General features: G+C 46.6%; 1 protein-coding gene across 1 annotated transcript in view; it reads left to right on the top strand.

The window, feature by feature from the left end:
* The first annotated feature begins 14,587 nt into the window (after positions 1 to 14,587).
* Positions 14,588 to 21,360, top strand: part of OPRL1 (opioid related nociceptin receptor 1) — a 38,482-nt gene continuing 31,709 nt past the window's right edge. Inside the window, exon 1 of the mRNA XM_054980805.1 lies at positions 14,588 to 14,808. Within this exon, the coding sequence (XP_054836780.1) occupies positions 14,588 to 14,808 (221 nt within the window). The remainder of the gene's footprint in view (positions 14,809 to 21,360) is intronic.

Raw genomic sequence — 21,360 nt, 5'->3', positions numbered from 1 at the left:
TGCCATCGTGCCAACAGGCAAGATCAACAACATGCTTTCTCTTCTGGGCCCACACCTTGTGCTTGAAGTGGTGGTGAGGGGGTCTTGTTTCCATCATTCTGCAAGCTATGTCAAATGGAATTGTCCAGGAGGGACTTTTTAGAATGCTGATAAGGCCATGTTTTAATGGAACGGCTCAAGGGGGCAATTTTATAAGAGGAAGTGGACTGTTGCCTATGCATTACCTGTTCCTTGTACGTGTTATCCTGCATTTCATGCACTGTTTTCTACTTTCGTAATGCCGCTTTCTGCATTTTTGACATATAGTGTCCAATGCTTTTTACTTTGTTTCAAATCCCAGTCCTATTGCGTTGCTTATTTAGATGTCTCATCCTATTGGTTGCATCAACTTATACTTTGTAACGTGCCTTGAGTCTTGGTGAGAATGGTAGAGTATAAACAAACAAACGAACGAACAAACAAACAAACAAACAAAAGGAGCTTGAAGAATGTGGCTTCTGACAGTTACGTTTTTCAGCTGTGTCCTGTGAAGTATCACTTTCCTTCCCCAGAGAAACAGATGCCCTTACGTGCCTCCCCATCAACAATGCCACAGAAATTTGGGAAGAAATTTGAATGAGGAGAGTTTCACGCTGCAAATCAGAAGGGACCTTCTAAGCACCTTCCTAGTGGTAGCCAAAACAGCAAAAGCTTCAAAATGGAAATCTCATAAATCACCTACACTAGCAAATTAGTACACAAAGATATGGGACCACTACATAATAGGAAAAAATCACAGAAGGCTTTCTTCAAGCCCATATCTACTCCAAATCAACTGACTTTATTGACAAATGGATCCCCTTCTTTGAATGTATAAACAAGAACAACATTCAGCCCCAAAACCAACCATGGCCATTTCCAGATGGCTTACCTGCCTCCGGAACGTCGTGCCATCTTGCGGGGAAAATGCAAAATATCGCGTTTTCTCGCACGAGTTTTGCACGGCGTCGTGCAACGTCGTGCAAAACTCGTGCGAGAAAACGCGATATTTCGCGTTTTCCCCACAAGATGGTGCGACGTTCCGGAGGCAGGTAAGCCGTCTGGAAACGGCCCATGTCAGGTGTTTGTTCTATAAATCTTACAAAAACTTAATAATTGAGACAATGGAGTGTTAATGGAAGTTCAAAATATCCACTTGAAAACACATTTACATTGACCATACCAATAGGACATAAGTTCTCAACTCCCTAAAAACTCATCAAATTCACAGAAATTTAAAGACCTAAGTGATATTACCAACCTGTGCAACTCTGTGAACATGACAAATACCAAAAGATCCATATCTGTTACTGGGAATGGGTCTCCCTGTAAGTAAGTGGGGCTATTAGTGGCAAGGAAGACGGCTACATAAGAGGGGTAACAACGGGATCTCTACCAGTAAATTTACGGAGTCCGTTCCCAGCTATGCAGATGAGACCGGTGATCTTAATTAAAGAATATTTTTATTGAAAGGGAAAAATCCATACACACACAAGATTACACACAAGCACCCAAGATGCCTAGGAAAACAGTGGTAAAAGTGGAATAGATTTGAGGAATTGCAGGGTGATCATTTCCAATCCAGAGAGCAGGGAAGTCTGTGGAGGAAGAGCTTCAAATGCCAGCATTCTTGGCCAGGGAGAGAGGGAAAAGTCTTAAGGAAGGCACCCCAAGGGAACAGTGCTTCAGATCCAATGGGTGTGCTCAGTTTGAATGGGGCAAGAGTCTCTATTTTTATAGAGGAAAACATGTCCTGAGGCGAGAGAGCTCTCTCAACCCTGGGAACAAAGACCCCAACAGTTAGTTCCTGGGAGTAACAAAGTTTTGATTACCTTGATTGCTTGCTGCCGGGCTGGGTCAAAAGAGTAAAGTTTTGCTCTCCTGTTGAATTATAAAGAAATGGTTACAAATCTATGTTCCTGGAGTTGAGTTGATGAATTTAGATGGGGAATGTACCTTTCCCAGGAATGAATTACAAAAACTTATGGGTGCTAATTGATTTCTCCTCAGTCTCAGGCTGGGGATTTCATCATGGAAGGAGGGAAAGGAATGTGCTAAGTGGGATGACATTGCAAGACCTTTCTTGCTTTGGCTCCACCAGGAGCTGAGACGAAAGTTAATCACTGCTGGTCACTCTGCATTTACATTCGGCATTCCATTCATGCTTCAATCTCCTGGGTGGAACTCAGCAACTGCTAGCTGGAATTCCCATTTGTAAATCAAATTGCATTTAATCCAGGGGCCTTGTGATTCTTATATCAGAGATAGCTATTAAGTAGCTATTAAACTTGGCGAAGTTCATGCTGACTGCTTACATATAATGTTACTAACACTATTATTGTACCTTAAAACAGCTGAATTTACTCTTGTATTTCTATATGATAAATGTTGAAAAAGATTTAAAAAAAATAAAAAGGAGAGTTTCGTAAGCAGGCCTAATTGATCAAGGCACGTTCTTTTTTAATCTAATCCTTTCTGGGGGAGCTCAGGGCAGCATATATATTTCCCTTCCCCTCTTTTTGATCAAGTCATTTTTTAAAAAATCTCACCCTTCCCACAAAGAGCTCAGAGCAGCATACACAGTTCTCTTCCTCTCCTATCATCTGCGCAACAACCCTGTAAGGGAGGTTGGGCTGAGATGGAGTAGCTGGTCTAAAGTTGCCTTATATATTTCATGATGGTGGTGGTGGGGGGTTGTTGTTCAGCATGGGTCACCCAGATCCTGTTCAGAGGCTCTAACCACTACACCACCCCACCTCTCCTAAGCAAGCCAAGCAGCATCGTAAAACAGATGAAGCCTAAAGGCACCACTAGATCTGCTCATCAATTGCCAGCAGTCTCTTCCTGGTTTGACCCCATTAGAGCATGAGTTCATGCACTGATTGCCACTGCCAAGGAATGTTTCTTTGCTTAAAAATATAGAAGATGGTGCAGAGTTGTTTTCCACTGCTCCAGAAGCTCGGACCAGAACCAACGGCTTGAAATTAAATCAAAAGATTTTTTGGCTAAACATTAGGAAGAACTTCCTGACAGAACGGTCCCTCGGTGGAACAGGCTTCATCGAGAGGTGGTGGGCTCTCCCTTCTTTGGAGATTTTTAAGCAGAGGCTAGATGGCCATCGGACAGCAATGCTGATTCTGTGAACCTGGGCAGATCACGAGAGAGAGGGCCGAAGGGGTTGCATCAGTGCCTGGTTTTTATGGCCCTTCTTACATGCCCAGGGTGGTGTTGATCACCACCTTGGGGTCGGGTGGCAGTTTTCCACAGGTTGGTTTGCCTAGCAATCCTGGAGGTGTTTTGCCATCTTCTGGGCATGGAGCAGGGGTCACTGGCGCAGTCAGGGGGAGGGCAGGGCTCATTTTGAGGGGTAACATGGAGGAACGCAGTTCTGGCAGTTCCCCAAAGAGGTCACATGTCAGGTGGCTCCACCCACCTGATTCTTGGCCATTTTGGACCCATTTTGGCCTGGATTGGGGCCGAAACTGCCCAGATCGGGGTGGTGGATGACTCTCCCACTCAGCAGTGGCTGAATCCTGACCATTTTGGGCCCCTTTGGGGTCTTTTTTAGCCCCCTTTTGCTGTTTTGGGCCCAATTTTGGCCCTGAATGGCCAGGATTGGGTCCAAAACAGCCAGGATAGGTGATGTCAGGGGGTGTGGCATGTGCTAATGAGTTATGCTACAGAGCTATGCTAATGTGTTCCTCCAGCTCTTTTTCTACGAAATGACCCTGGGGGAGGATAATTGTGAATTTCCTGCATTGTGCAAGGGGTTGGACTAGATGACCCTAGCGATCCCTTCCAACCTTATGATTCTATGAAAAGGGTGGAAACCACGTCCTGTCTCAATTCAGAAACCGCAAACGGGGCAGGGACATAATTCCCTGTGTCAAACTGTAAGAATCAATTTGCCTCTGTTTTCCTCCTTCAGAAGACACCTTTGGGGTTAGGAGGAAACAAGCATGCCTATCAGTATAGTAAGTGGAAGCTGTCAGTGTTTTCATTTCTGCTTCTGCTTACACTTTTTCTGGGCTGATCTGCTCTGAATGTGCGGCTCAGCCGCTTGGCCCAAGGCATGCATGGCCTCTTTGACATCCAAGTGCCTGACACCAGCCCAAGGCATGCTGGCCACGGTGGCTGCCACTTTAGATTAACTGCTTCGATGTCACAGGGGAAAGCATGTGACAGCGCATGTCGGAGAGAAGATTGCCTTAGGAGCATGGAGGGAGCTTTAATCTGAACTATGGCGCACACTGGGAAACTTCCGGGCTGAATTGAATAACCTTGACCTATATTTGCATTAAAGGAAAGACATCTTGTGGCTGAAGCTTAGTTGAATAATCTCACCCCCAAAGGGCTACGGCTCTGTGGTTCAGTGTCTGTTTTGCAGGCACAAGATTCCAGATTCAATCCCCAGCATATCCGGTTAAAAAGATCAGGATAGAGATGGTATGAAAGATGTGGCTTTTTTCTGGGAAATGAGGTGATGGAACTCAGGGCCAAACTACAAGTGACGAATGACACTTGAACAGCAAGTGTATTCCTCCCTGTTCACTTGCCCTCCACTCGATCCACTTGCCATTCAAGTGTCATTCGTCACTTGTAGCATGGCCCTCAGTGGTGGAGCTCAGGACCGCACAATGACGTCACTTTGGGTCAGCTGGAACAAGGGGGGAATTTTTTAAAGTTTAAATCGTCCTCTGCAAAAATGGTCACATGGCCAGTGGCCCTGCCCCCGATCTCCAGACAGAGAGGAGTTTAGATTGCAATCTAAACTCCCCTCTGTCTGGAGATCAGGGGGTGGGGCCACCGGCCATGTGACCATTTCCAAGAGGTGCCAGAACGCCATTCCACCACATTCCAGGTGAAAAAAAACCCCTGTGCCTGAGACCCTGCTGCTGGTCCAAACAGGCAATGCTGACCTTGATAGGCCAATGGTCAGACTCAGCATAAGGCAGCTTCAAGCTTTTTTGGGGAACAAAACTTTTAGTGCTCTTACAAGGTGGTAGTGAAAGTGTCGTCAAGTCATAGTTGACAAAGTAAGCCCTGCTCGGATTTTCCTGGCAAGAGACTAACAGAGGTGGTTTGCCATTGCCTGCCTCTGCAACTCTGGTCTTCATTGGAGGTCTCCCATCCAATTACTACCCGAGGCCAACCCTGCTTAGCTTCTAAGATCTGACGAGATCAGGCTCACCTGGACTACATATGGGTGGAGAGTGCCATCAAGTCATAGCTGACTTACGGCGACCCCTAGTGGGGATTTTGTTAGCAGAGTGCAAACAGAGCAGAGAAGTTATGCTGTGCTGATTAAAGAGGCTAAAAAGTTTATTTAAGAAATACGTACTTGAGAGTGAAGTGGAGAGAGAGAGATCGGGTCCTTGCTATCTGACTACGTCTTGTAGAAGAGTGAAGAAGGCAGGAGAGAGAAGAAGCAGGATATTGCCCTGTTTAGCCCAATAGGAGACAAGACAAGGAAATGACCCCCAGGAAACAAGAGAGATGCTGCTCTCACTGTCCTAACTAAGTGATCCTTGCTGCCCGCTTCATAGAAGGCTCTTCTTCCCTTCTTGCTGCTGCAGTACACCAGACATTGCAATTTCCAACAGTTTTCACGGGAAGAGACTAACAGAGGTGGTTTGCCATTGCCTGTCTCTGCAGCCCCCATCTTCGTCGGAGGTCTCCCTTCCAATTACTAACCAAGACCAACCCTGCTTAGCTTCCGAGATCTGATGAGATCAGGCTCACCTGGGCTATCCAGGTCAGGGCAGTCTTACAAGGTAGGATGACATTAAAAGTAGCTGCTCAGCAACAGAAGAGGAGACACCAGGATTTATTCCATGTAAACATATTGCATGAGAGTTGAATTTGGAAATGGGTGCTGAATCCAACCTCCTGACTTAAACCATGACTGTGTTCAGCAGTCCATCCTGTCCTTCAGGCGGTATATAATGCTTGACATTCCACAATTTTGACAGCCTGTTCTTAACTTCTTGTTCTTCGGGCCACTTTGCAGCTAATTAACTAATTTCCTATGTTGTTGCTTCTGTGTTCTTGCATCATGATTGCTTTGACTGTGACTCTTTGAAAAAGATTAATATTGAAATGGGCCAATGAGGATCTAGATATCCCGTTAGGGTATTTATGAGACTCTTCACACGCTCCACAGCCACCTAATGAAGAACCTTCATGTCAAGTCCTCTAATACCATCATGATACAAGTGCTTTTTGGACTTTCTTCACTGTTGGACTCATGTTTGATTGTTGGATGTACTCTTTAGTCAAATTCTGTTATATGCTGCTATTCATGCACTTTAATATTTCCATGTGCAATGCGATTACTCTTTGAGGACTAGCACCTTAACTACTTGCATCCTGCGTTTCCAGTGTGTATATCCTTCACCAATTTGCAATAGCACTTTAAGAATTTACTCACTTTGGATACAGAGACCTTATATGACAGACGTAGAACTATACATTTCTATATTTGAATATTTTCCACAGAAGGATTTATTGTCTTCTTTGCTTTATTGATCTATTGACTGTGTCTTATTACATCTTAGTCAGTATATCGCGGGCTATCTTGTTTTTGTTTCCTCCATTGAACACTGACAAAAATCTTTCCAAGCTGTTTGGGGCTTCCAGGACTTACAATTATGCCTGAAAGTTCCGACCTAATGATTTCCCCAAGCTCTTCTCTCATTGTTCTAAAGGCTTTCTCTGCCTTGCAGTTTACTTCTCAAAGGAAAGGGGTAGACAACTTCCTTGACCACATGCCAAACCCCCTTCATGCAACATCTACCAATGAAGATGCTGGTGTGCCATCAAAGCCAGTTGTGGGCGAGAGGAGCTATGAAGGTTGTAGACTCATCCAGTAATGGTGGAGGGAGGACCAAGCCGAACCCCAGAAGCAATGTCTCACTTCAAAGCCGGCTACCGGTTGTGTTGGTCACCTACTTTCATGCAACAACAGATAGGAGGGCTGTATTGTAAGGAGATGATATCAAACTGAGAGCCAGTTTGGTGTAGTGGTTAAGAGCAGCAGGACTCTAATCTGGAGAACTGGGTTTAAATCCCCACGCCTTCACTTGACGCCAGTTGGGTGACCTTGGGTCAGTCACAGCTTTTCTAGAGCTCTCTTAGCCCAAGCCACCTTACAGGGTGATTGTCATGAGGATAATAATAACAGACTTTGTAAACCGCTCTGAGAGGGAGTTAAGTTGTCCTGAAGAGTGGTATATAAATCAAATCTTCTTTGTATTATTATTAAACAGATGCTTCACTAAATAAGCAGAGGAGTTAGCCGTGTTTGTAGTAGCAAAATAGAAAAGAGTCCAGTAGCACCTTTAAGTCTAACCAACTTTACTGTAGCATAAGCTTTCGAGAAACACAATTCTCTTCGTATTGTCGAAGGCTTTCACGGCCGGAGAATGATGGTTGTTGTGGGTTTTCCAGGCTGTATTGCTGTGGTCTTGGCATTGTAGTTCCTGACGTTTCGCCAGCAGCTGTGGCTGACATCTTCAGAGGTGTAGCACCAAAAGACAGAGATCTCTCAGTGTCACAATGTGGAAAAGATGTAGGCAGGTCATTTATATCTACTCAGGAGGGGTGGGGTTGAGCTGAGTCATCCTGTAAGAGTCTCCCAGGGTGTGGAATGCTAATGGCGGGAGGCTTCACTGTATCCTGAGGAGGTTCTTTTGCATATGGATTGGTGCTTGATGTGCTAATCTTCTCTGCAGGGCTATTGTCGGGTGTAGAGTGTTTTGTTAGCCACCCCCGACAGAAAAGAGGCATAACGAAAACATTAGTGGATCGTGCAAGACGGATATGTGAGCCGAATTTCTCAATGAGGAAATTAATCATCTAAACCACGCACTTCAGGCAAATGGCTACTCCAGAAATGAAATCCGAAGAGCAATCAAACCCAGGATGAATCAAACAACCAAGGAAAAACAGTCTCCTACAGGAAAAGTGTTTTTGCCATATATCAAAGGAATTACTGATCAGATGGGAAAGCTTATGAAAAAGCATAACCTTCAAGCAGTATTCAGACCCACCCGAAAAATACAACAGATGCTACGATCAGCAAAAGACAGTAGAGACCCCCTCACCTCTGCAGGAGTATACTGTATACCCTGCAGCTGTGGACAAGTTTACATCGGGACCACAAAGCGTAGCATCCAGACAAGAATAAAAGAACATGAAAGACACTGCAGACTTGGACAACCTGAAAAATCAGCAGTGGCTGAACATAGCCTAACTCAAACAGGGCACAGTATCTTATTCCAGGACACCAAAATACTGGACAACACTTCCAACTACTTTGTCAGACTGCACAGGGAAGCCATTGAAATTCACAAGCATAAGGAAAACTTCAACAGGAAAGAAGAAACCCTAAGAATGAACAGAGCATGGTTTCCAGTTCTGAAAAACACCAGGCTAACAAAACACTCTACACCCGACAATAGCCCTGTGGAGAAGATTAGCACATCAAGCACCAATCCGTATGCAAAAGAACCTCCTCAGGATACAGTGAAGCCTCCTGCCATTAGCATTCCACACCCGGGGAAACTCTTACAGGATGACTCAGCTCAACCCCACCCCTCCTGAGTAGATACAAATGACCTGCCAACATCTTTTCCACATTGTGACACTGAGAGATCTCTGTCTTTTGGTGCTACACCTCTGAAGATGCCAGCCACAGCTGCTGGCGAAACGTCAGGAACTACAATGCCAAGACCACGGCAATACAGCCCGGAAAACCCACAACAACCACAATTCTCTTCGTCAGATGCATCTGATGAAGAGAACTGTGATTCTCTAAAGCTTATGCTACAGTAAAGTTGGTTAGTCTTAAAGGTGCTACTGAACTCTTCACTAGAGAATTCTTTAAGAAAAAATAAAATTTAAAAAAGAGAAGCTTTACTAATGAGTTAGGGACCATAGACTTCACCACAATGTTGCAGTACATCCTATCTGTTGCTTTAAATATGTACTTCTATGATCCTACTGAGTAGTTCTATGTTGTCTAATATCTGTCCTAGAATTGCGTATGCTCCCTTTCAGCATTTCTTCAACTCTCAATCGGATTTTTGCTAATGTTACGTCTTTATAGCATTGTGTAGGAAATATCCTTGATACTGACTATGGTAATTTCACACTGTGTAATCCGTCTTGAGTCTCAATGAGAAAGATGGACTATAAGTGACATCATAAGCAAACAAACAAACAAACCAGCCCCAGTGGTGCTGCTAGTACTCGATATGACCAACTTATTATAATGCATTCTTTGTAACATGTTCTTTGTCCTGTAAAACTCATTTCCTATGAAACCAGAGATTGTGACTCTCATGTTCCGTCCTAAACAGAGTTGTGAATCAAACAGTGTGGTTAGATAAAACCAGAAACAGTGGACTCGCAGTCTTGATCTCAGCTCGAGAGATAAAATAACAATGTGATTTATTGCTACTCTTGCATCAATAGTTTGTCTGCATAAAGATAAATAATGTGTGCTGCTATAGCCTATAGTACCTCAGCACCTCCTGGCCTCTGTGAGGTCCACATTTGTGTTACCTTATCTCTGTGTCTTTGAGCCAAACTACAAGTGATGCCTGACACAGGTTGGACACTTGTCAGCTTCCCTCAAGTTTTGATGGGAAATGTAGGCGGCTTGGCGGAATGTTGGACAAGTGACAGTTGAAAAGTCCATTGGACCGCAGTCGGAGAGCCAAGCTGCAAGACCAGGACACCTACATTTCCCATCAAAACTTGAGGGAAGCTGACAAGTGTCCAACCTGTGTCAGGCATCACTTGTAGCTTGGCTCTGCGTTTCTTTGTGTATCTTTGTTTATTCTGAGTTTACTCCTGTTCTCCAATCAGGGCCAGCTTAAGGCTGCCACTGTGACATCATCACACAGGGTTGGCGCACGCACAGGGGCCCTTCCAGCCCTCCCATTCACTTGCTCTGTGGGCCAGGCACAGCTGGCTGCCCTGGCTGCGGGCTGCGCTTGGCCCGCAGAGCTACTGAATGGGAGGCTGCCCGCTCAGCTGCCCCACCAAGAGTGTGCCTAGGCTGCTTGGGCATAGAACCAACCCTGCATGCCAAGCAAAGTGATATGTGCCTGGGGTTACCTACCCCCTTCTAGGACAATGTTTAAAACTCATTCTGGAATTGGCACATGAGCTGCTGGCTGCAGCTTTCAGTTCCTTCTAGCACACACATCTCTCCCTCCACACTCTTTGATGCACATGTGCATGGATAAAGCACTACTCGAGAAACTCCTCTGGATGTGATCATACGGATGGCTGGTTCCAGATTCCGCATCCCTGCACATTGGTGAAATCATGGCACAGCAAAAGATCTCAGTGCAATCCTATCTACGGTCACCTGGCTATATTGTGTTGTTTTATTACCATAAGGAGAAGGAAAGAGGCTGAAGCAGGAGCAAATCATCTTTGCAGAGAACTCTGTACAAGCTCAGGTTCTTTTTCTCTGAATTTATCTTTTCGCTTCAGTCTCTCTATTGCAAGCTCTGTTTGAGGAAGACACCTAACTTTTTATTTTTGGGCTTCTGTTATGTTGTGCGCCATATATGGCATATTATTTATTAACGTACCAGCAACAAAGCCCATTGAGGAAAAAGTACAATGGGCTCCAGAAAGGGCAGGGCAGGCTGGCCGGGCACTTCCCCCTCCGTAGCACCCACATCTGGGTGAGGAGAGGGCAGGGTGGCCAGGTGGGCGTTGCCACCTCTGCAATGCCAAGATCTGGGTGGGGAAGGGCAGCCGGGCCTGGCATGGCCCCCTCCCCCGTGCCCTGTCTTGGTGGGCCAGGACAGAGTGACTGGGCAGGCATTGCCCCCTCAGCAGTGCCCAGATCTGGGCAGGAGCAGCGCAGGGCGGCCAGGCCTGGCATGGTCCCCTCCCTGCGCCCCATCTGGGTGGGAGCAGCACAGGGTGGCTTGGCATTACCCCCTCCCCAGCACGGGGCCAGGATCCTTTCCGGGGGAGGGTGGAAGGTGCCCAGAGTGCTCCTGCGCCCTGTGGCTGCCCCATTCAGCCCCAATTTAGGCCAAATAGGGCAGCTGCAGGGACCGGAAGTTCTCTCCCCCCTCATGCCTTCCCCTATGGATCAGTCAAAGAGGGGGTTGGGAAGGGATAAGAGGGCTGCCTCCTTCATTTCCTTCTCTGGCCCCTCGGCCACCACTCACAAGACCCTGCGGAGGTGGCGGGGAGCCCCACCCCCACTGCTGCAAGAACTTGGGAGGGCTCAGCATGGTGGAGGGCCTTCCCATTGCTGGGCCAGGGCTTTCCAGGCCTCTGGAGGCCCCAGGAGGTGGCAGGGAGGCAAACCATTTTGCCCCCAACTCACTTCTTACCCCCGTGTACTGCACCTGCGTGGGGATAAGAAATGAGTCATCAGGAACACGGTTTGCCTTTTATGTTTAAGGATACAAAGTTGGGGGGGGGGTGGATACCTTCCCCCCATGGCAGGAGACCGGCATGGACAGTTTGGATGGCTCACCTGCCTCAGTCACCATATGCCTGGTGGAACATCTCTGTCTTGCAGGCCCAGCGGAAAGACGGCAAAATTCAAATTAGCCTGGGTTGCTGAGTTCCGTCAGGTTGGTGCCAGGGCCAAGAAAACCCTGGCTTTGGTTGAGGCAAGGCGAACCTCCTCGGGGCTGGGGACAACCAGTAGATTTTTGTCTGCCAAGCAAAGCAGCCTCCGAGGAACATAAAGAAAAGCAATAGTGCTCCTATATGTATCTGTGTGCCATCAAACGGCAACCGACTTACGGCGACGCCAGCAAGGGGCTTTAAAGGCAAGTGAGGAGCAGAGGTGTTTTCGAATTACCTTCCATTGCAGAGTTTTTCTTGGATTCTCCGTCATTTAAGTCCCGACCCTGCTTTGCTTCCAACATCTGATGAGCTCAGGCTATACCATGCCATTCCACCACCTGGCAAGGCTTACGGCCCTTTCTGAACCACCCCTTCCAGTCTATCTCACAATCCCAGGCATGTCTGGACCAGCTGAAAAAGCACTCTGTGCACGATCAGAGATGCTCTCTTCTTTAGTACGACTCCACACATCCACTGCTGAGCCTCTTGTCTGTAAAGTCAGCTTATTAATTAAAGCAGTTACATCCCACTCTGCAAACCAGTTAATTAGGAAACCTTGCATCAATGCTGATTTTGTCCCACAAACATAGACTAGCATCAAACTTTCTGAGAGATGCTCCCAATGGGACAACATGGGTATGCGAAAATTGCATGTGGCTTTTCACATATCCATGGATGAGTGGCGTCTCCCTTAATGGAGGCCTTGAATGGGGCAGACATCTTCCCGGAATGCTCTAGTTTTGGATTTCTTGCATCGAGTTAGGGGGTGGAGTAGATATCCTAGAAGGCCCCTTCCAACTCTTGAGCCCTCAAGTCATAGCTGGTGGGGTTTTCAAGGCGAGAGGCTAGCAGAGGAGGTTTGCCATTGCCTGCCTCTGCAACCCGGGTCTTCGCTGGAGGTCTCCCATCCAATTACCAACCAAGGCCAACCCTGCTTAGCTTCTGAGATCTGACAAGATCAGGCTCACCTGGGCTATCCAGGTCAGGCCTCTAACTCTAGTACTTTATGTATTTTGCTGCATGTTCATAGCCTGGGAAGGACGATTAATTGTGACTTCCCAGCACTTATTCTCTGATCCAGTAGGAGGAAATGCACACAGCAGCAGCTGCCGAGCATTTGTTTCCCCAGACAGGGGGCTGTGAACGTGCAACCCTGCCAAACTTGTCTCCCGTCCTTCCATGCCATTTGGGAAGACAGGAGAGGGGGCGGGGAGAGAAAGAGCGCTGGATCTAACCTGTTCTGTTGAAGGCAATTCCACTGGAATGATATATGTGTACCGAGACCAGATATTCCTGCCTAGGGCAACTTCTGCGCAACTCTTATTGGTTCGAGGCACATACGTACATGGAGTATAATAGGCACACCAAACGAGCAACACGTGGGTGGCGGCACACTGTTCCCGACAGGTTTCTCACATTTAGAGCAGCTCTAGTTTTAACTGCTTTGCTCTCAGCAAGCTTGACAGCGAGCAGATTCTGCAGCCCTTCTGCTGAGCAGCCCCTGCTCCCTCTCCCGTTATGCTGAATTGAGCACAACGTGAGTGCAATGCACCCAAAGAGACTTGACACACCGCGTTCCACCTATGTGTCCATCTTGCCCAGCTGAGGCTGATGGCTAGTCTGGATTCTCACCCCAGCCTGGCTCGGAGACATATCTCTTGAGGAATGGCAGGGGCATGCCCAGGCACTGCAGTGGCTGCCCGGTTAGTCAATAAGAGATGACATCCCCACCCACTCCCAAACACACACCATGCTCCCAACTTTGCTTTTCAACTGGTCAAGAGGTGATGTCACCACTGAGTTTATCCAGGGCATGGAAACAGCCAAGGGTGGGGAGGGGAGCCACAGACAAAGCCGCCCCCTTCTTTTTCTCCCTTCCAACCTCCCCCCACAGGTGTGGTAGGCTTTGGTTGAATTCCCAGCCCTGTGGTGCTGGCTCGGGAACTGCAGAGCAGGCTGCCTGCATCAGAACTGCAGCGTGCCCCGGAGCGGCTTTTCTTTTTGATTTGCAAGCCCCCCCACTGCTCAGCAATCTCCCCTCCCACTTAGGTTAGAAACGTGTTGTGTGTGTGTCAGACACAGAGTGAGAGAGAGAGGCAGGCATGTGTGTTCTTGGCTTCCCCCCACCTCTTCTCCCCTCCTGCAAGTTGGGGTTTTCTTCTGCATCACAGCCAATTCTCTGCTGAAGAATCACCTCCTCGGAGCCAGAGAGAAGCAGTCTGAGATTTCTCTCTCTCTCTCTCTCTCTCTTTCTTTCTCTCTCCTGTTTGGCTTCAGAATTTCATGCATGGACTGCCACATTGCTGGAAAGAACACCCGGGGGCTCCAAGACCTGCTTTCCTAAACGAAGTGCCGACCAAGGTAAGGAAGCTTGCTTTGCCCTTCTTAAGTTTAGCCTGTGCGAGATTCTGTCTGATGGATGGAGGCAGGAGACAAAGACTGAATGCAACATTAGCACACGATGCAGGATCCTTCCCACCTCCAATACTTGCTGTTCATAAAAGCCCCCACCCTACCCTCAACTGCATGATTTTGGAAGTGCTGTGTGAAGGGGAGGTCTGTGCAGCAGAAAACAGGCGGGCGAAGAGACAAGAGGAAGGCAGGGTTCTTGCTAATAACGGGTTTGGAAAGGATGCCACACGAAGGCATTTGCAGTCTCATCCTTTGTGCGAAGGGGCGTGTGATGGCCGCATGAAATCAGGCTGTAAGTGCCTGTAGAAAGTGGAAGCCAGCCCAAGTGAGGCTGTCTCCTGTCTCTCTGAGAAGTGCATGGGGCTGCGTGATGGTAACGCGCAAGCGTTTTCCTATGCAGAAATGCTGCATTTCTAGAGACTTGCCCCCTTGTGCAGAACGGTGCCAGGAGACTGGGTTCTCCTTAACTCTGTGTTTTCTCCTACCCACCCCACCCCTTGCTATTCCAGTGCATCCTCGCTACCGTCTTGCAGCAGACAGGATGGACCCGCTGTTTCTCAACCAGGCCGGGGAAGTGCTCGACTGGAAGAAATTGGTCAATGACTCATCCCTGTGGAACCTCAGCTTGGACAACTGGTTCCACAATGGGACGGCTGATGGTTTCTTGCCCCTGGGCATCAAGGTCACCATCGTGGTCGTCTACTCTATTGTCTGCATCATCGGGCTGGTTGGCAACTGCTCGGTCATGTATGTGATCATCAGGTAAGCACCCATGTGGATAGCAGTTCCCCGTGGTCAGCAACCTTCTTCGGAAGGTATGAAACATCAGAAGGGATTCCTACGATGATTCCTAGAACCTTATCTCGGGGACCCTCCTTTCAGTCTTAAGATTCAGGCTTGGTATGATGAGAGCAACTCTGAACAGAGCAACTCTGTGCAGGAAGCTTTTCTCTTAGTCCTCCATAAGTGCCATCCAACACGTTTCCACTCAGCCAAGAAGCACCATGGGCAATGCTTGAGCCAGGCATTCTGTCTCAGCCCAACGTTTCCTCCAAGGGTGGTGGTGAAGATGAAAAAGAGGAGGGAGAACCATCCTAACGTCCTTGGAGGAAGCATGAGATGGATGGATGGATGGATGGATGGATGGATGGATGGATGGATGGATGGATGGATGGATGGATGGATGGATGGATGGATGGATGGATGGATGGATGGGCGGATGGGCGGATGGGGGATGGGGGATGGACAGATGGACGGATGGATGGATGGATGGATGGATGGATGGATGGATGGATGGATGGATGGATGGGGGATGGATGGACGGACGGACAAATGGATGGATGGATGGATGGATGGATGGATGGATGGATGGATGGATGGATGGATGGATGGACGGACGGACGGACGGATGGGCAGTTTAGTGTAGTGGTTAAGAGTGCGGGACTTTAATCTGGAGAAATGGGTTTGATTTCTCACTCCTCCACTTGAAACCAGCTGGGTGGCCTTGGGTTAGTCACAGCTTCTAGCTCTCTCAGCCCCGCTGACATACTTTGTAAATGACATACTTTGTAAATCTCTCTGAGTGGGTGTTAAGTCATCCTGAAGGGCGGTATATAAATCAAATGTTGTTGTTGTTATTGTTATTATTATTATTGGGCAGTTGGGCAGGTGGGTGGGTGGATGGATAGATGAATGGGCGGATGGACAGACAGATCTGAGATCTGGCATGAAAGAACAATTTTTTTACGATGGTGATGACGACAATGATGAAGATTACATTGATTGGTATTTCTGTAGCACTTCAGAGGGTTTGAAGTGCTTGCATCGTATCCTCTCTGCAATCTTTACAACAGTCTTGCAGTGTTGTTCACTGTTGGTATCCTAGTATGGCAGATAGGAAAGCAAAGTGACCAGAACTTTACCTGGGACTGCCTAATGCAGTCATGGCTGAGATGAGTTTTCAGCGGGGAGCTTCCAGGCCAGCAACGTGTTCTCTTTGTCACCAGCTTTGTAAAGAACAATGCGGCAGTTTCAAGCTGGCTTGATCCTCAACACTTCTGGCGGGCTAAAACTGCTTGTCATATATTAGAGTTATTCGGAATTGACCACGTGTGGCAGCCAGTGGGATACCCGTGGGTAGACCTGGGAAACCCAAGTGCAAACGGACGATCGGCTGTGAGCCTCGTGGGCCGTCTGCACCTACCTCGCTGGGTTGTTGTGAGGATAAAAGAGACGCAGTGAGAAGAGCAATAGAAGAAACTCCATCAGCCTGACTTGCTTCCGTTCTTGGCCTCATGAACTGGCTGGTCTAAATGGCAAAGGATTCAAACACACCGCTTGGATTTGTCCACGCTTGTCTTCCTAGTCCGTGTCCTTTGTCAGTTACGTTTTCAAAGACGACCGCTGTTATTCTGCATAACTATTCATATGCCAATAGCCATGTACATTGGCTGTCATGAGAGAGATTATTCTTATTGCACAGATGATGGGCAGCTGCAATTGTACATGGTTTTTGGAAACCAAAAAGAGAACTCCCTGCCCCGTGGGGCTTCTCTTCAATATTTGGGTAATAAGACCCCGGAAAGAGAAGACCCAAGGAAGAGCAACTTCTCTCCGCCCAAACTCCTCTTTGGACCTGGTCTTGTTTCTAGAGCAGGCCTGATGCAATAGCACCTTGCCATCTGTCTTGTACGTTTTTGTCCCTCCATTCCTCCAGGGAACCGAGGGTGCCGTATGTGATTTTCCTTCCCTGTTTTATTCCTACAACAGCCCTCTTGGGTAGGTTAGAGTATGATAGAATGACCAGCCCAAACTCACCCAGCAAATGTTATGGCACAGGAAGCTTTTTAATGCCACCCAGAGCTTAGTCTGAGATTCTAACCACTACACCATACTGCCTTCTTCTTTTGATTTATGCCCTTATTGCAAACAGCTCCACATTCGAGGTTAGCCACAGGTTTCCTGCATCTTTTCCAAGATACTAATGAACACTATCAATATAGACCTTGATTAAATCACAAATGCAATGTAACCTTGACGTGATTGCATGACAAGATTAAACATGATTCTTCCTGTCTTGCAATTTGATTGCAACACGTAGTTATTTATTACTTTCATATCAGGATTTTATGGACACCTAAGGCAGCTTTAGCAAAGAGGCTACATCCAGTCACTTCTAACCACGCCCAGGGTCCATATTTAATGCATTTGGTAACCCCGAATACTGGAGGGAAAAGCACAGGTCAATTCCAAATGAATTTCAGAACCCCTCACTTCTAAAGCGATCGTACTTTGGTCACATCATGAGAAGACAAGATTCTTCGGAAAAGTCAATAATGCTAGGAAAAGTGGAAAGCAGTAGGAAAACACACACAATCCCTAAATTAAGATGGAAGGCAGAGGAGAGCAGCGGAGATCAAACACACAGGACAAATAATGGAAAGAGAGGGGGAAGAGCAGGGAGTCTATTTTATCAATGTATAAATACAGTGAGATTTTGAAAATGTTTTCAATGGAATTTTATAGATATTGTGAAAGTATATTTATTGGATTTAACGATGTGATCTGCCCTGAGCCCGCTTGCGGGGAGGGTGGAATAGAAATGTAATAAAATAAGTAAATAAATAGTGTTAGGCCAAAGGATTTGAATAGGAAGTATTTGAAGAGGGATTTGAAAAAGGAAGAGAGAGGGGGGGGGGTGGCACTGAAATGAAGAAGCCTTGCCCCAACTTAAGTTGCTCCTCTTCCAATGGTGTATGTAATGTGCCATCAAGTCACCTCCAACCTATGGCGACCCTATGAATGAAAGACCTCCAAAACATCTTATCATTGATAGACTTGCTCAGATCTTGCAAACTGGAGGACGGGGCTTCTTATATAGAGCCAAGCCATCTCGTTTTAGGTCTTCCTCTTTTCCTACCGCCTTCCACTTTTCCTAGCATTAGTGACTTTTCCAGAGAATCTTATCTTCGATGGAAGAGCCACTAAAGTTGAAAGAAGGTACTATGGGCTGGAGGAAAGCTTCAAACTGCTCAGTAAAGTGGTGAGATAGACGTAGGCTCCATCCCAACATGTACATTTGACATCTTGCCCTCTATCGTGGGTGATCTCCTGTCCCCATTTCTTGGCACCTGCCACTGCTCAAATGAGAGGCAGGAGGTAAGGGATGAGGGAAGATTTTGGTGTGTCAATATCACTTCCGGCTAAACACCAGAAGTGATACCACTGAGGCCTAAGCTACAAGTGAAGAATGACACTTGAACGGCAAGTGAACAGTGATCAAGTGGAATACAAGTGGAGCGCAAGTGAACAGGGAGGAATACATGTGAGTCCGTTCACTTGCTGTTCAAGTGGAGTGCAAGTGGAGTGCAAGTGAACAGGGAGGAATACATGTGAGGGCCAAGCTACAAGTGACAAATGACACTTGAATGGCAAGTGGATTGAGTGGAGGGCAAGTGAACAGGGAGAAATACACTTGCCGTTCAAGTGTCATTCGTCATGTGTAGCTTGGCCCTGAGTCTGTTCACTTGCCGTTCAAGTGGAGTACAAGTGGAGTGCAAGTGAATAGGGAGGAATACATGTGAGTCTGTTCACTTGCCGTTCAAGTGGAGTGCAAGTGAACAGGGAGGAATACATGTGAGGGCCAAGCTACAAGTGACAAATGACACTTGAATGGCAAGTGGATTGAGTGGAGGGCAAGTGAACAGGGACAAATACACTTGCCATTCAAGTGTCATTCGTCACTTGTAGCTTGGCCCTATGTCTGTTCACTAGCCATTCAAGTGTCATTTGTCACTGGTAGCTTGGCCCTGACAGTCGGGAATTTGGCAATTGACATCAATTCTGGGGTTTAGCTTGAAGAGATGTTGATATGTCAACAACATCTTTGTCCATCATACCCTGCCCCCAGAATCTCCCATGGGTTCAAGACATTTGCCTGGGTACTCAACCGTGTCTTAGATCTGCAAAAATAACCAAAACCTCCTTGAGCCAAGAGGAAAGGTGGAGTATAAATATTTTAATAAAATAATCAAATTAATATGAGAGGGAAGACCACATGGTATAGCCCGATCTCATCAGATCTCGGACGCTTAGCAGGGTCAGGACTTGGATGGGAGACCACCAAGGAAGACTCTTCAGAGAAAAGCAATGGCCAACCCCCCCCCTGCTTCTCATTAGCCTTGAAAGCCTCAGCAGGGGTCCCTATAATTCAGTTGTGACTTGATGACACTTTACACACACTCAATCCAATTAATATAAAGAAACAAAAGGAAAGGGAAGTGTGTCTCGGAAGGCCCTGCCCAGGGGCCTCTAAGAAAGGAATGCCTTTGGGGCCCTAGGACGGGTGTTTTCTACTGTTGTGTCCCCTTCTCTATCTACCCCCACTTCACAGCATTTGAAAAGAGCATGAGTCCAGTAGCACCTGTAAGACTAACAAAATTTGCGGTAGGGTATGAGCTTCCGTGAGCCACAGCTCACTTCTTCAGTATCTGAAGAGGACAGCTGTGACTCACGAAAGCTAGCTGTATCTGACAGCTAGCTATATCTGAAGAAGTGAACGGTGACTCACAAAACCTCATACCCTACCACAAATTTTGTTAGTCTTATAGGTGCTACTGGACTCTTGTTCTTTTCTATTGCTGCAGACAGATTAACACGGCTACCCACCCATCTAGGTCTATTTCACAGCGTTTGATTAAAGTGGCTGAAAATTATTGGGTCCTATGGATACTTTGGGGCAGAACTGACTGTTCTTACAAGAGCTTGTTACTGTTGTGGTTTTAATTTTAAACGTTCTGGCTTTTTACTGCATTTTTTTCCTCTTATATGTGATTGTGAGTCATCCTGCGATGCAGAAGAACTGGGAGGACAGGGTGCCTTTAAAAAAAAGTTTTAAAATGGCCAAGAATTTGGAAAACCTTGCCCTAGTTTTTCACAAATAGGGTAAAGGAGGCTTGTTTCTTTCCCTTCCTCACAGCTGTCAGAGATGATTAAGGATATAGGTGGATGGTAAAAAAGCCCTCTGGTGCCTCCTAAAGGAAATGAAATTAATCAAAGGGAGGCTCCAATGAGAAATTGCTGGATTCGAATTTATCAATAAGTTTGATTGTATTAACCAGGGGTATAACAGATCTGACACTTTTCTTATCTTCCATAGCTGTTAAACAACTTAATGTAACTCTGGGCTATCATCGACAATTACAGCTGTTGTGAACAGCAGAATTCGAGTCCAATGACACCTTAGAAACCAACAAGATTTTCAGGTATAAGCTTTTGAGAATCAGCACTCCCTTCTTCCTTCTTTGTGTCTGAAGAAGGGAGCTATGACTCTCGAAAGCTTACACCCTGAAAATCTTGTTGGTTTCTAAGGTGTCATTGGACTCAAATCCTGCTGTTCTACTGCAGACCAACATGGCTACCTACCTGAAGTATTGTGAAGGGTTACTCTGCTTATTTTGTGAACCATTGCAGCTTGCTTTAAAATAAGCTGTACCCATTGTATCTCATAGCTTTTTAAGCATAACTTCCGCCTCCTTCTGGGCTTTCTCCCTCCTCTTGTGAATATATATGAGATTCTTCTGACTGAGCCTTCGCTTCCTATATCTGAAGAAGTGGTCTTTAGCTTATGACTGTGTATGTGTCAATAAGTCTGTTAATCTACCAGGTGCCACAAGAATTCTCTCACAATCTAAAGAAAATGAAATCAGAGGGGTGCCCAGCATCTGACTGTGGGGGTTGAAGTATGCCTTCGATAGAGAAAGGAATAGGGTTAGCCAACAAGCTGTGAATTCTCACAAGGAAAATGAAACCAAAGGCCTTTGCGTAGAGTTAATTGCATTTTATACCTTTGCAGCTTCTAAAATTCAGACTACTAAAAACTAGAGTGGGGAGAGAGAGACTGTAGTGGCGAAAAGCTGGGAAAGAGAAATGGGAGGAGGGAAGGGTTGGAAACTGGAAAAGGTGGAGAATTGTCCAATGCAAAACGGTAAGCATGCAAAGGAGATAGAACACCCCAGATGATAATGTTCCTCTCTGAATTTTGTACAGGTATAACTGTCCCTAGTCTATATCCTCTGACTAATGAAAGCGCTGCTCAGCCACTGTTCGATTTTTGAGATTTCATTCAACTCTACTCTCATATAACAAATTGTTTGCTACCACCATCAGGTCTAGAAACATGCTTATTCATGGCCTTCGCTGGCCTTTGCAGCATTCATCCCGTATAAATGCCTGGATCCCAGCAAGCACAAACTTGTCATTCTGCTCACGGTTGAAAGAGAGGGATGAGATTGCTTAATTTCAACATTTCATGTA

The sequence above is a fragment of the Eublepharis macularius genome, chromosome 5 (assembly GCF_028583425.1).
Source record: "Eublepharis macularius isolate TG4126 chromosome 5, MPM_Emac_v1.0, whole genome shotgun sequence".
Lineage (NCBI taxonomy): Eukaryota > Metazoa > Chordata > Lepidosauria > Squamata > Eublepharidae > Eublepharis > Eublepharis macularius.
Note: the sequence above shows the minus strand (reverse complement) of the source record. Positions and strands in the feature narration are given on the sequence as shown.